The 16,081-nt window shown below is 43.8% G+C and overlaps 1 protein-coding gene across 15 annotated transcripts in view; it reads right to left on the bottom strand.

Moving 5' to 3' along the window:
* TRRAP (transformation/transcription domain associated protein) overlaps positions 1–16,081 on the bottom strand; it is a 115,402-nt gene that overhangs the window by 65,057 nt on the left and 34,264 nt on the right. For 14 of the 15 annotated variants that reach the window (XM_077907794.1, XM_077907803.1, XM_077907802.1 and 11 more), the window contains 11 exons: positions 15,677–15,877; positions 13,044–13,195; positions 11,925–12,124; positions 10,080–10,297; positions 9,783–9,980; positions 8,955–9,215; positions 8,133–8,294; positions 5,882–5,978; positions 4,195–4,316; positions 3,696–3,866; positions 92–160 (listed from right to left, as the gene is read on the bottom strand). In XM_077907794.1, the coding sequence (XP_077763920.1) occupies positions 92–160; positions 3,696–3,866; positions 4,195–4,316; positions 5,882–5,978; positions 8,133–8,294; positions 8,955–9,215; positions 9,783–9,980; positions 10,080–10,297; positions 11,925–12,124; positions 13,044–13,195; positions 15,677–15,877 (1,851 nt within the window). The remainder of the gene's footprint in view (positions 1–91; positions 161–3,695; positions 3,867–4,194; positions 4,317–5,881; positions 5,979–8,132; positions 8,295–8,954; positions 9,216–9,782; positions 9,981–10,079; positions 10,298–11,924; positions 12,125–13,043; positions 13,196–15,676; positions 15,878–16,081) is intronic. The other variant, XM_077907800.1, reaches the window with a different exon arrangement.

Below are 16,081 nucleotides of genomic sequence, written 5' to 3'. Positions count from 1 at the left end.
TATTTTACTTAAAAGCACTGCTCCAATATTAACATTGCCAGCAGCAGTGCCCGGCAGGGCTGCCCTTCCCAGAAGCAAACAAGTCACTCACGTTTCCGTCGCTCCTCTGGCCCCCTTTGTGGGTGAGGACCACCACTTCCATCCACTTTCGTAGATGTTGCTGTGGGGAAAAACAACATCCTTAGACACTTTTCCCCTCACAGAGGATCAGTTCGATTCCATACTATTCTTACATGAAAATTCATATGTAATCATTAATTTCCATTATATTTAACGTAGGATGGCAGTGTTCATATTTGAAACAGCCCAACCACTGCTCTAGAGACGAGGGTAACTAGCATCTGCGTCACGTTCTATGAATAAAAGGCTGAATTTATGCTGATAGAAAAAAAAAAAAAAAGTCCTGAAACCTGATCATTCTAGTGCTAGCATCTTACTGCTGTCCTCTTATTACCATGTTACTTGGTGCTGCACCTGTTCATTGAGCGCCTGTAGAAGCCGGGCACCATGCTAGGTACCTGGGTGGAGAAGTGAAAGACAGGCAGACATCATCCTATCCTCGTTCCTCAGGTTCAAGTGGGGAGAACAGGTAAAGGACACAGGTGCCTGCTGTGGAACAGTCATGCTAAAGGTTATGAAAGAGGAACAGGAATCAGCTGGAGAAGGCAGTCAAGGTCAAGGAGGGTCTTGCACACCAGGCAGAGAAAAGGAAAGGCAAAGGCCCTGAGTCCACCAACAAGAAGGCTGGTTGCTATGTATGGCTAAGGAGCAATGGGCATGGGGTGGGAGGAAATGGTGGTGGGCAGGTGAGATGAGCATGGTCAGAGGCTGTACAAATTAGGGCAAACAGGAATCACTTCCCTTCTGTGCAGAACAAGGGCAACTGTTAACATGGTAAGACTGTGTTCTACTCCAAGACCATGGAGGAGAGAGATCCCTGAGCCCAAAGCAACTCTGATCTGACCGGGGCATGCAGCAGGCAGCCTCCCAGCCATGATGTCCAGCAAAGTCTGGCAGATAGGCACTCAGAGCCTACAGGTAAAACCACAAGACTATCCAAATAACACAACTATCTTCATTGTCTCACACTGTCCAGACTTGTTCTTCAAACACTGAAGCCCTGCAGGAAGTTAACTAGTTGTTTTTAAAAGGACTCCATGGTAAAAGAGACTTGGGGACACATGACTTAAATACACTTAAACTTAAATACACCTATAGGGCCAGTGTTCCAAATAACACACACTGAGAAACACTAAAATCTATATGCTTTCAAAGAAACTAAGTACACTAAGCTATTTGCCAGTAAAATTCCTGGAAAGATATTAATCGCCAAGATCTACATTCATGAAACCTGACCTTACTACAACAGCTCTTTTGCCAAAGATAAGAGAGGAACAAAACCAAAGGAAATGGAAGCAGCCAGCTGCATCACCTATCCTGTTTTCAGATTCCCCAAAGGAAAAAAATACACTAATTGTACATAAGTTCACTTTTAGTTCAAGAAGGAGCTATCCACCACAAATAACTACATGAGAGACTTCAAAGTCAAATATCAAGCAGTTCAAATTTTTAAAATGGCAAATTTTCAGGATTGTGTTCATGAATGCCCATTCTACAGAGTAGGGTGTCTCAGCTCTTAAAATTATGCTGAAGGGTTGAGCTGCTAACCTTGAAAGCCCATCACACTCGGGAAAACAAAGGCTCAGAGATAGAGCACAGCTCTGAAGACCAGGACTCAAAGGGCAAATGTGTGTTTGACCACTGCACCACCCCTGCTGCAATGCAGCAGGCATGAACACATCAGAAGACCCATCCATGCCACACACGCAAATGCCCTGTTGGCAGAGACCTGGGCTGGACTCTAGCAAGGTGGGGGCCAGAGGAACACAGCTGGACAAATGGTAGCTTCAGTTTCTTTATCCAAGAACATCAACATTCTCTACATTTAGAGAAATTTTAACCATTCTGAAAATAGCTACCATGCCAAAGAAGGGAGGGAAAAATCCTCTGAACAAATCAAAAACATAAACCCCCAAACTTCACTCTAGGGAGAAGACGACTCCTACCCCAAGTCAGAAACTATGGATTGTAAAGTGGTACAGCAGTCTCTTCACACTGTTCTACAGAATCTGTTCTAATACCATTCACTGAATAACTCTCAGCTCACAGCCAAGCGTCAAGGGTCAGCCTGGTGGTAAAACCACCCACTAGCCACAAGCACATCGCTTCTGGCAGGCATGCAAAGGCAGCGAAAAAAGACAGCGGAGAGGGAAGAAATGAACATGACAACACTGGGATAGTCGGCATACATGCACAGGTCTCACACTGAATGGAGGATAAAATGCATATCTGATGTGCTCTCCTTAGGAAGTGATACAACCTCACCTACTGTGATCACGTCTGTTAACGTGCGCATGCACATACACTGGTAGGGAGGGTGTGTATACACATCTAGAAGTTAAACAGGAAAGAGCCTTCCAATTCGGGAGGTTTACTCCCATGGAATACTGTTTCCCGATAACACTCTAATAGGGCATCAGCTACAATTCTTAGGGCCAACTGTAATACTACCAACTCCAAGTCAGGTGTTCCAGTCATTGTTCCTTTTTCAGGTATCTGCAGGTACGAAGACGCAGTAGGTGACAGAAAAAGCTGTATGGTCCTCACACATCCATATATCTGCAACTCTACATACACTACATCTATATATGTCACCTCACCCCCACTTACAGCTAGGGTAAAGGTGCACCAAAACCAAAAAAAAAAAAACCAACTATCTTTGGTGTCCTGAGATGTCTAAATGGCCAAAGGCCACCCGAGAAACAGAAGCATGGGAAGTACGTACACGTCCACAATAACATACCATGAAATCTTAAGTTATTTACGAACGTCTACTTACTGGAAGCAAAACTGAATGCAGAAGAAAGTTAACAGCTGAACCTCCTTCATCTGCTTATATTCAAATTTAAACACTGTCTAACAGGTATTTTATTTGCATAATTATTTTCTTGGTAATTTTAAAAACCCAAAAAACTCCTAAAGTTCTTACATGTTTTTCAATACATCACGTCTATAATAGCAAAAGACTGGGAGCAATCTAGACATTTGTCAGTGGGGGAATGGTGAAGCGAATTCTGGCATGTCCACATAATGAAATATTACATAGCCAGAAGACAGGTGGCTCAGCGGTTGAGCATCAGCCTTTGGTTCAGGACATGATCCCAGAGTTCTGGGATTGAGTCCCGCATCAGGCTCCCTGCATGGAGCCTGCTTCTCCCTCTGCCTGTGTCTCTGCCTTTCTCTCTCTGTGAGTCTCTCATGAATAAACAAAATCTTAGAAAAATTTTAAAAAAAGAAAAAGCACTTCATGTTCTGATCTGAAATGAGCAGTAAATAGAAAGAATATGACCCGTGTGTACATGGTGCTGCCTTTTGAGGGAAACAAAAGAATTATGTATGTCCTCCTATAAATGTAAAACATCTCAGACAGACATACAGGAAACCATTATCACTGGCTATCCCTGGGAAGGGGAGATGGGCTGCTGGAAGACAGGGATGGGAGGAGACGTTCACAGTACCCCTTTCACACCTCCTGAATTTTAACCACCCCCATGTTACTGCCCACCCCCCCAAAAAAAAAGACCCTTAAAATTTCAGGTTGAATACAGAGTATGTTTAAATGTAATATGGCTTACCATCATCTGATCACAAAATTTATCATTGAAGGAGTTTGGGAAAAGCCGGGTAACGGAAGTCAGACGATTCACGACGTTCAGCGTCAAGCTTCGATAATCCCCCAGCATCATCAACAAAGGCCGCATATGTGTATGTATTTGATCTACTTCTATGGTAGCACCTTCCAAAAACTATTTAAAAAGAAAGGTTATGGAGAAAAATAGACAACAAAATACACTTTATAACAGAATGAACTCATTCAGCTCTAGCAGCAAGTTTTTATTTTCCGTGAGAAAATGAAATATTAGGCAAGCACATTCTAAAAGTTTATGATGAAGAAGACTAGTCATTACTGTCACTATTTTAATAGGCTCAGTGTTACTGGGAAACAAATAGAGACATTACTGGAATCCAATGTGTACTAACAAGAGGCAGCCTTCCAGGTGCATGAACCAGGTGAACAGGAAGAGCGCTGAAGACAGACCCTCGCCCGCACATACACACGTGCATCCCACTCACCTTTCTCATGCAGGCTTCCCCAGCCTCCTGCAGCTCACTGTTGGTGGAATTCAGGGCCTTGAAGAGTGCAGCAATAATCTTCTCCCTGGACTGAGGAAGGTAATTGCAGGCAGCAAGCGCATCTTTCGGAAGAGAAATCAATGAGGTTAATCAATTTCATTATTAACCTTAAAAAGATATAAACAATTTCCTTGTCTAAAGGCTCTTACCAAACAACACAAAGTATGAATCACTGAACCACTTCCCATGTGTCTGCCCTCGAAAAAGATCAAAGAATGCCATGTGATCTTCTAACTCACATGGTCAGTGTTATTTAAGAGGGGAGCCAACAGCCTGTCAGAAGAGCCATGGTAAATATTACCCTGTCCAGATAGACAGAGGGAGGAAGTGGAGGTGCCCACTGACACCCTTTCCCCAAGACATCCCCACAAGGGGTGAGAGGATAGCTGGGCTGTGGGCAGACACACTGAACTGGCCTTGAACTCTGGTGATGAGGGAATACACATGCAGCCTGGCTTTTCTTCCACTATCCATGTCAGGCAGCCTTCTCCCCACGTGGGGAGTTAAAGGTTTTGAAAATACAGATATTCTCAGAAAAGGGAATATGTTAGTCAAGAGAGAACATCTGACCAAGAGCAACGCCTGTACTAGCCAACAGGATTGCACAAGAGGCACTGGAAGAAAGGTATCCCAAGAGGAAAGAAGCTGTCAAACTTGGCTGCCGAGCATCTCTCTCCCTCCCACCTGCTATGTCTTCCAAACCTCGGCCCCATGCTCATGCAGGTATTATGGCTTGCTTCTCAGCTCCTCTATCTCTAACTCAAGGAAGATTCTGGCAACATTTCATATAGAGTATAAAAAACCAAGAAAGAGGACAGCCCGGGTGGCTCAGTGGTTTAGCGCCGCCTTCAGCCCAGGGCCTGATCCTGGAGTCCCGGGATCGAGTCCCATGTCAGGCTCCCTGCATGGAGCCTGCTTCTCCCTCTGCCTGTGTCTCTGCCTCTCTCTCTCTCTCTCTCTGTATCTCTCATGAATAAATAAAATATTTTAAAAAAATCATTGACTTTTAAAAATATAAATAAATAAATACATACATACATATATACATACATACCGAGAAAGCAAGAGACCAAGTCAACTAAAAAAAAACTTGTACTGGGTATTTATTTACCAAAAAAAAAGGTGTGTTGGGTGGTGGGGACGGGGTGGGTGGGGTGTGGTATGATGCTTCTAAGTGAGTAAAAATTCAACAATGTAGCTGACGTTGCTCATGAAGCCTTGAAGACAACAGAATCTCAAATGCTACAAAACCAATGTGCAAAACCTATGAAGGCTATAGTAGATCTTCCTATATACTCTGATTTGGGCGAAACTGGCAATATATGAATGCTATGACTGCTCTCTTCAACCAGAGCGTTCGATTCATCAGAGAACTATAGCATTAAGAGTTAATTACTACAAAGTAAAATGCATAGTGTACAAGAATAAACAATTGTTTAAATCCTATCAATCTATATGATCTATTGACATCTCACAATGTCAATAGATTATATGTTTGACAAATACTCAAACATGATTATCCCACCTTAAAAAGAACATAAAAAAAAAACCACAACCCCAAAAGACCACTGTCTCCTTGTACCTTCATACCCATGGCTTGTTTCAGATTTAATTCATATTAACTTACTTAATGCTGCAATTCGCAAAGGCACCAGTGATGGAAGGCTTTTGTAACAGGGCAGCTTTGTTAAAGCTGAGTCTTCAGCCTCACACAAATTTAACAGCTGTAAAAGATAAAATAATTTAATTTAGCCTGCTCTTACTGTGAAGACAAGTAACCTTGAAAATTACAGAACATAGCAATCTTACACACACACACACACACACACACACACACACACAAACACACACAACATGATTAATGACTGATAAACTAAACTCAAACCCTAGGGAATATTGAATGTGACAGAGCTTCCTTCTAAAGCAAACTGTGTCAACCTCATTAGTGAAATAAATTCTTAGATACTGGGGATCCCTGGGTGGCGCAGTGGTTTAGCGCCTGCCTTTGGCCCAGGGCGTGATCCTGGAGGCCCGGGATCGAATCCCACGTTGGGCTCCCGGTGCATGGAGCCTGCTTCTCCCTCTGCCTATCTCTCTGCCTCTCTCTCACTCACTGTGTGCCTATCATAAATATAAAAATAAAATAAAATTTAAAAAAAAATTCTTAGATACTTTCTCACCCACTCTGATACCATAACTGGCAATCACCTGAACTGCAAATATCATGATGGCAGGAACATCTCCCTCCTTATGAGCCATGGGCCCATGGCTCAAAAAACATACGTGCTGTAATTCAATAGCTGAGTAGTAATACTTTTTTCAAGTACAGAAAAGCATAAAGAAGTTGAAAATCACTGGGAATACCGTTAACTCAGAGATTCCTGTAAAAATCTTTCCAAATATTTTATCATTCCCCAGTATATATTATATATCTAATACCCAAAATATCATACATGTTGTTCTATTACTGTTTTCTCTATTTACATCCTGGGAAAATGGGATAAACTTTATCGTATCTTTTTTCCCTCAAAGATTCCTACCTAGTAAAAGATTTCAAACAGCAAAAAAGGATATATACACTAATAAGCACTTTAAGCCACCACCCTATTCCACTCCATCACTATGAGTTACTCTCCTCATAAATACGTGCGTATGCACACACACACAGATACCTGTATCTGTAGCTATCTCTAGAAAGAGAGTGATGCATACTCCACAACAGAATCACCTGGGAAGCTTAGAGCTGGTAGATCTGGAGGGCTGACTCCAAACCTGGGAGATGACTCAGGAGTCTCTCTTTTTAAAAAGATCCCACATGTTCTGATACAGCCAGTACACTGATAAACACTTGGAAAACCAGTTGCATTCCCTGCAATTTATCACTCAACACTATCAGGTTCTGGTCTTAAGCTTAGTGAGGAACTTTCCACACAGGGGAAAACACATGTGCCTCTGGAATCACCAAAGGGAAACTTCCTCCCATCCTCCAGTGGCTCTCCTAGAACCTCTGTCCAAACATATGAACTATGACTCCTACACAAGGAATACGATAAGATATAAAAGATCAAAGCTAGACCATGTGATCATAGAATTCTATGTCCAAGCAAATACACTGGGCTTAAAAATTCAAGAGGTAAATTTTTCGTAAGTGGAAATTCAAACTTAGTGTGGATCAGAAAGAAGTTGCTTTCTTATGACTTTTGCCTCTGTTCATTCTGACAATGCCTCCAGAGTAGGATTCAGGTTCTAAAAAAAATTTCACTTTGGGATTCATCACCAAACCATCACTGTATTCTATGAATTAATGCTTAGAATTGGACTGGAAGTACAGTTCAATCTGTTTCTAATATCACCCCATACTGGAAAGTTCACAAACACTTGTAGGACACCATCTGCTATCACCCAAAATGAGAACAATCAGAATCTCTAGTTCACGAAGAGCTGTCCAAACTAAATAATGGCATTCATGTGTGGTAAGTTCTTCACAGCACACAGCACATTCTTAAGTGATGAATAAATTCAATAAACTGGCGCTTGCTCTAAGCCAGTGTTATTCTAAGCCCCAGCTGATAAGAGCAATCAAAGTAGGCAGCACAGCTTTCTCTAGACTACATCCTTCAGGCTCTGGGATCAAGGCCTGGAGAAGGCTAAAGCTCGAAGGACTCAGAAAACAGCCACAGATGGTTGACCATCTCCAGTTACCCGGCCTACCTTCTGTAACGTACCTCTGCAGGTGGTTGTGCCAGGTTACAGCTGGTTACCTGTGGTCACTACCCGGGCCTTCTCTGAGTGCTGCCTGACCAGTCTTCGTGCACAAAGACAGGCTACCAGACATACGTCATCACCATCCACACCACGCCGCACCACCACCCCCCTACCTCTGTGTAGAACACCTTATGCTCCACCACGTTAAGATCCATTGTGAAGAGCCTGGGCTGCAGTGTGGTACAGAATGTATTCCCCTCCATCAGGCCAATCTGTGCGTTGGCAGGCTGGTGTCGGAGCAAATGCTTCTTAGGTGGGACCATATCCTGGAGGACCTGGGGGAGGCAAGGAGGAAGTACTACTAACCCGCCATCCTTTAAAAAGCAAATATGGCTCATCACAACATTCTCAAATGACTATCAGTTTGAAAATGGAAGATGGGGGGTGCCTGGGTGGCTCAGTGGTTGAACGTCTGCCTTTGGCTCAGGTCGTGATTCTGCGGTCCTGGGATCAGGTCCCACATCAGGCTCCCATAGGGAGCCTATTTCTCCCTCTATGTCTCTGCCTCTCTGTGTCTTTCATGAAAAAAGAAAAGAAACTGGGAGATGGAAAGTGTTTATGGATGTCCTTTAGTTAGGGAAGGGAAGGTATGTTCCATGTGCTAAAACTGGATGGTGGATAGTTACATGTCAGACACACTTAACTCCCAAGTTTCCAAAGTGACCATTCGTAAAACAATAAAGAGTGACCAGACTGTGCTACAGAGACGCAGGAAAGCAGCTTTCTGTCCTGACACTGACAGCTATGGATAGAGCCATTAATGTAAGCACACTGCTTTTGTGCCTGAGGTCAAAGACAGCATGTATAGTTGCACTTTGTGAAATGGACACAAAATTATAAATTACATATCCTCTTCCAGTCACATCTGAAGGAGAAGGAAAAGGATCTCAAGAGTTTTGTTCAAGTCATCCTAGTTCTAGTGACAGAAATCTTACCTCTTTATGGGGCTCCATGATCACAGTCACACTTTTTCCAGTGACCTGGGCCAAGACCTGCAGCGAATGCATGGCCTGTTTTCTCACAGTGGAATTTGGAGAGGTGACTTCTCGAACCAAATCATGTGTCACATGGTGAAAAGACTTCTCCTGAGCTGCCACGATCTCTTCGGCTCTCTCCTCATCTTTTAAGGGTGTTGCGCACCTCATCAGAAGCTGCTCTAGGGTGGTCTTTGCCATGGCGACCGCCCCATTGGAAACCTGTAGGCCAGAGACTCCTTAGAATGAAAGGGGCTATCGCGGAGGGCCCACCTCCACTGCCGGGGCCAGTGAATTTTAACAAGACTACTTCATAACCTCCGCACAGTATTTCAGTGGCTAAATCACCTTAGAATTCCTATATGTCATTCAGAAAAGAACATGTGGACCTAAACATACTCATTTTATTTACCAAACACGTAGGCTGGCAACGCCCACTACATTCTATTTGTTTCAGTTACACCTACATAAGGCTTCATAAAGAATGCTACTGCTGTAGAAACTCCTGCAGCAGGTGCACTATTTAGCCCTAGGAGAGCGTGAGAAGTATTATTTGCCTTCACAGATATACCGTGTTATGTACTCAGCCAGTGACGGTTCTTTATCAAGGAGGAAAGATATTTAGATAACCAGGGACAGCATGTGGGGGTCCTGATCTGTCCTTATTAAAGATACTGTAATGAAACCTAAGCTTCTGGGAAAGCATTTTGCCGAACTGCCTCATCCTAACTATTCTCTAGGCAAACTTCCAGAACAGCTGGCTTAGATTTGAGACCATACATCACCTACCTCTCCAGTCAAGTCCATCATGACAAAGAGAAGTGCCTTGAGGAATGTCTGCTGGTTCTGGAGAACCCAAGTGAGAGGCAGCCGCTCCATGAGAAACTTAATGGACACCACACCCCCTAGCTTCGCATACCAGGCCTGTTCATAGCAACACGCACACAGGCGCTCTACGATGTAGGAGAACAGAGGCAGTTGGCACGCCTGGAGAGAGAAAAACACACACATAGACCCTCATGTTGTTCCAACTCTCTGTAACTGGTTTCTAGAATGCCTGCAGAAGAGAAGATCCCCCTTTCTTACCCTCTCCTTTGAGCCCAGAATGATACTTGCAACATCAAATATCACAGCCAGGGCCACCTCCCCGATCTTGCAAAGTTCCTTTTCCTCATATGCCATGCAGATAGCTATTGCATCAATAAGGACCAAGGGATCCATTCCTTTTGATCCATTTTCTTCGCTGTGAAACATGGCTGTGCTGGGCTGGCTACCCACCTGGTAGCAGGGCAGCAAGAAAGGACCTGAAAGAGGTGGCAGGCATGGAAGAAAGGAGAGGTTATTTACATGGATGTTCTAGTCCTTCAAATGGCAAAACTACATTAAAAAGCGTTTTGTTTTGTTTTTTTTAAGTTTATTTTTTTAGGAATCTCTATCCCCAATGTAGGGCTCAAATTTACAATCCCATAGATCAAAAGTTGTATGCTCCACTGACTGACCCTTCCAGGTACCCCAAAACTAACTCATTTTTAAATGTGAGATTAGGAGTTCAATAAAATCCAATGCTAGTACTTTTCGACCAATTTCTGTTAAACTACAGTTACTTGTAAACTAGGATGGTCTGATTTGCACAAAGGCTATTTTTTGAATGTTTTCCATTCTAAGCTGTATTCTTTTCAGGTTTTCTCAATCATGAGACTCATATATCTTCTCTTAAAAAATTATTTAACAGGCCAAGGAGCACAGCACAGAAATAAGTATGGGCTACACTCTGGACATTCCTGACATACAAATAATAATTACAAAACAACCCAGCTATGACACCTAGCCCACAAAGAGAACAATCTATTATTAATTAACACCTCAGGGGCACCTGGGTGGCTCAGTCGGTTAAGCGTCTGCCTTTAGCTAGGTCATGATCCCGGGGTCCTGAGATTAATTAAGCCCCACATCGGGCTCTCTGCTCACTGGGGAGTCTGCTTCTCCCTTTCCCTCTCCCTCTGGCTTGTGCTCTAATAAAATCTTTAAAAAAAAAAAAAAAATTAATGCCTTCCAGGTACCCAGCAAGATGGATATTATTGAGAAGCTTATTAAGTCTGTTGGAAAGATGTTAATAGGACACTGAGGAAAAAAAAAAAAAAGGACACTGAGAAACAATCTAAGATAAACTGGACAGCATGGACTATTTGGGCCAAGAAGGGCAAAAAGAGTTACAAGGGGAAAGTTCTGGGTGCTCTGTAGCATTCGGAGAAATGCTGTCCGTCTGGAGGGTGGGGGGCCTTGGGGACTCAAACTGCAGCAGCGCTACTTGAGCGTGTCCACCCACCAGCATGGGTCTGGGAGGAGGTGCAAAAACTGAGACTAAATGTCCAGAAATTTCCACAGCAACTGGCAGTGTCAGGACATTTTTAGTGTCTTCTGTAAGCATACCCAGTCTGTGATGGATTAGAAAGAAAAACAAGGAGACAACCAAAAGTGGTCCCTCCCCATCCAGAGCCCAAGGGCCCTGAAGCAGAGGCAGGAAACAGCAGGGATGAGCACCCCAGGAGCAAAGAAAAGCACCACATGGAGACGGGGAGGAGCCAGCCCAGGAGTGGAGAGTGGAGAGCAGAGGCTGGGCCTTGGAACACAAAGCGTGGAGGGAAGACCAGTGACAAGGGTGAGACCACAAACGGTCTCCTATGCAGTGATCCCACAAGTACTCGGGCCCTGTTTTCACAAAGAACAAAGGGTGAAAATCTTCTACTGGGCATACTGTACAGATGAAACTTGATAACAGTTTTAAAGTTACTACTGCACCCATCACTGAAATCCCAACTATCCTGCAGTAAGTGGGAAATTTGAAAACCAAGGCCAAAACCCAACCAGTCTAACTGCTCCTCTGAAACACGTCTAAGGAAGTCACATAACCACTTCCTCTGTCCCACTCACCGCACTGCTGGGCAACCGCCACCATTGTGTAGTGGCGGATCAGGCTGGCGACAAAGGGCAAGGCGCTGGGTCGGAGATCTTTAATAACAGCAGACATAAATGCCCCGGTCAAAGCCTGCTCAAAAGTCTTCCGAGCAGGAGTGTCTTGTGCTTTGTAACGATGCGATATGATGACATTAGGTATGGTCTTTTCTGTAAAGCTGAAAGATAGAATTGAATTCATTCTCACAACACCGAAGTGCTGAGGTGATGATGCCACCTGGACTTACATGATGAATTTCACTATGAATGTTAAATAACCAGTGGTCCTAGACTCCCAGTATGTTCTACCTAATATGAGCACAAGTGATAAATTGGGAGCAAAATTACAACATGGTGGCAGATTCATTATTTTTATAATTTTTAAAGAAATTCAATGCTTGACTTTGATCCTTTTTAACTGAGTAAGCCAAATTCTAAGAAGTAACTCCATCAATGAGCAAATAGAAATGAAAAAGCCATTTAAGGCAGCTATACGCCTGTTGTGTGTTGAAAAATCACATCACGGGAACAGAATCAGACGAAGTTATAGACCTCATGATAGCGCATCTACCACCTACCACTGATGCTGTGAAAAATGCGAAAATACAGAGGAAAAGTCCCTTCCCCTAACCGTGTAACACAGCAAAATAATGTACACACGTGATCACATAAGACCATCATCTTACCTAACTGGTAAGAGCAAAATACAAATAACACATGACAAATATCTGGGGAATGAAAGGATCACCATAGACCAGAAAAGTGAAAGAGCCACTGACTGTCTACCATGTGCCAGGCACTATGGATGCCATACTGAAGCACAAGAAACGGGCAGGATACTTGCTTCCTGAAGCTGACCACCTTAAAGGGAGGCAATAATCAGGAACATGATGACTGAGGGAAACCTTAATTCTCAAGCACCAGATTTGTCCTCTACATTTCATCTAAAAGCCCAAACAAGCACTACTGGGCAGGTAACATGTCAACTTCCTGACTTGAAAGAGCACCCACATAGCACTAGGAAATATGGGAGGTCCTCTGCACTCCTAAGTCCAGACTAAGCTGCACCCATCGCAGACAACCATGTGCCCCACATACTTAGGGTGTGCAAGAAGCTGGTATAGGGCATGTTTATTGTCCTCTAGACTCATCATTGCCACCAGGAAGCACTTGATCACTTCCCACGCCTGCCTCCGGTAGTACGGCTCAGTGTTGGCACTTTTCAGGCAGTCCAGAGCGGTCTCAATGGCCTACGGCAAAGAAACAGAAAAACTAGAGTTTACACAGAAATTACACAATTACTCAACTTTCTCTTTGGAAGATAAAAAGGTTTTCTTTATTTTTTCAGAAAACTTTCATAGCTACACACATTTTATTCTATTCAATTAGGTTGACCAGGAAGGCGGGGGAGGCAATCACACGCTCAAAATCATGTGTAGCCTTTAACAACCTAAGATGTTAGGCATCCTTAATGACAGTTATTTAACTATAAATTGAAAACCTGATCTGTGTTAAAGATTAAAGATTCACCAAGGCTGGGTGTGCAAGAGCAGAGAGGGACTGACAGGGACAGCAGCCCTGCCCTGCAGACTCACACACAGCCACATAGAGCAGGACAACAGCTCCTCAATGTGTCACCCTGGCTTGTGGGGATAATTTTGGAAGTGGTTAAGGATCAATATAACCTCTGAGCCAATTATCTGCCAGAAGAATAACAGGTTATAAAGTGTGCCAAAAGCAGGATTATCTTAATGGGGATTCCCTGGCACTTGGTGTGGCCATACTGCTTCTTCCCTTCACCTTGGCAGCCCCCCAGGTGCAGCGCCGTGCCCCATGCCCTCAGCCACCCTGCTGGGAAACCGGCCCCTCATACACCGGGTGTGTGTGTGTGTGTGTGTGTGTGTGTGTTGGGGGGTGGTGGTGGCAGGGAGGCGGTGTCCAAGAAGACTTGGAAGCCTATCTCCACAACTTGGTCTCCTTTGGAGAAAAACTACCTCCAAAGGGATTTTCTGGTTCTGCTTAGTCTCTGCAGAGATCAAATACAAATCTTAGTGTTCCCTACCGATGCCAACCTTGCCACCGACCGGGCTGAAGCAAACAGAAATCTGGTATTAAAGTTATTACCTAAAATGTGGGAATGTGCTACTGACACAGGGCATTCACTACACTAACTTCTGATGTAGACAGATTTTTAGCTGTAGTCTCTTAGCAGGGAACTAGTGTTTATTTGGGTGAGGAGCTGGAGATGTACCTCCCCAAGTCTGGGGAGGGCACTCATTTATGGGATGGGGCTGGGGAAGGGTCAGGGCAATGTATGTGCTTGAGAAGTATGGGGACAGGAGGATGGAGAGAGGATGATGGAAAATAACTCTAGAGGGACAACTACTCATGATGGATATTGTTCTTCCCAGATGCTTAGGAAAGTCTGGTTAAAAAAGAAAAACCTGGGGATCCCTGGGTGGCGCAGAGGTTTGGCGCCTGCCTTTGGCCCAGGGCGCGATCCTAGAGACCCAGGATCGAATCCCACATCGGGCTCCCAGTGCATGGAGTCTGCTTCTCCCTCTGCCTGTGTCTCTGCCTCTCTCTCTCTGTGACTATCGTAAATAAATAAAAAAAAATTTTAAAAAAAGAAAAACCTCACAGAACTCACTACATGGGTAAACTTTGTACACAGAAAGGTGGACACGCAGAGCTCTACAATATAACAACAGGGCAGTTAGCCTAAGTAGAGGGAGGGTTTTGAGTCGCTCCAGGCCACAGAATGCTGGTTTAAGACCAGATCCACAGAGAGCTCAGGAATCCCAGCTGGCACTTGGCTTATAAAACAGCTGAGTCACACAGATGCATGTAAAAGGCTCTAACACCCTTAAAAAAATACTCACTATATAATGGCTAGATAAATGTTCTGGAAAGACATGGTAACAAAAGCTGTAATACAAGGTGGAAAAAGGCCAGCTCTAGGATAAGGGGGAGAATCGACCCTGACAATGTAGATTAGAATCAAGCGGAACAATATGCATGTGACAGAGGACTGGGAGGGGTCAGTAAAGTGAGGCAGAAACAGCTTTCAGTATAGATAGAGCAAAAGTAGTAGAGTGGGACACTGGCAAGATGCTGGGGACTCTGTCCATTTTTTTTACCCAACAAAACTGGAGTTGTAAATGGCAGATGGAGAGAGAGCATGGAGTCGTCCCAGGAAGCAGCAGGTGCTAGGTGTGGGTAGAGGATGGTTGAGAAGCAGGTACTCAGGGGTGACAAGAATGGGATTAACTTCTGTTCTAAATGACCCTTGAAGTAAAGCCTGCCAGGCATCAAAACAGACTGAGTTCAAGGATGGGCTGGGGACTGGTACCTCCTGCTCTATCAGGAAAGATAAAATTGTTCAAGGGTCCACGGTTCTCACACAATACACATCCACTGGCCTCCTGGTATTATGAAAGCCCCCTTGACAACCAAGCTAGTACATTTTGTACTTTGAATTAGAAATTCCCTCCAAGGGGCACTGAGTTGGCTCAGTCGGTGGAGCATGTGACTCCTGATCTTGGGGTTATGAATCGAGCCCTACGTTGGGTGTAAAGATTAACTTAAAAATAAAATCTTAAAAATAAAAATAATAAATTCCCTCCCAAGAGAGTACATGGTTTATTTACGTGTTTTCAAACACAAATCAGCTTTCTTAAAATGAAATGTATAGTTATCTTTAAGAAGTTCCTGAAGACTTCCAAATTTACCTTCTCCATCGGGAGCTGAAGAGATGCTTTACAATCAGAAAACTCCACTGTGATACTTGGGCCTTGAACTTCCGTCACAACATAGTGCAGCTTCTGGGATTCCTTCAACATCTTCCTGTTACTGCCACCAAATTTGCCAAGTACACGGTAGGCCACGTGAGAAATGCTATCAGCAGGATTGCGTAGAGTGCGCCATAAAGCCTACGACACAACGTACTTTCATTTAAAAATCCTTTCAAGGTAATGCACTGTCATGGTTCACAAATCAAAATTTGAAAGTTATAAAAGACTATACAGCAAAAATTCCTCCTCCCATCTCTATCCTCCAAACATGCACCTCCTCCTTCTTGGGAGAAGCCAAGGTTATAGTCTTGTGCGTCCTTCCAAAAACATTTTGTCTTTAAA

Source organism: Canis aureus, chromosome 8 (genome assembly GCF_053574225.1).
Source record: "Canis aureus isolate CA01 chromosome 8, VMU_Caureus_v.1.0, whole genome shotgun sequence".
Classification (NCBI taxonomy): Eukaryota; Metazoa; Chordata; class Mammalia; order Carnivora; family Canidae; genus Canis; species Canis aureus.
Note: the sequence above shows the minus strand (reverse complement) of the source record. Positions and strands in the feature narration are given on the sequence as shown.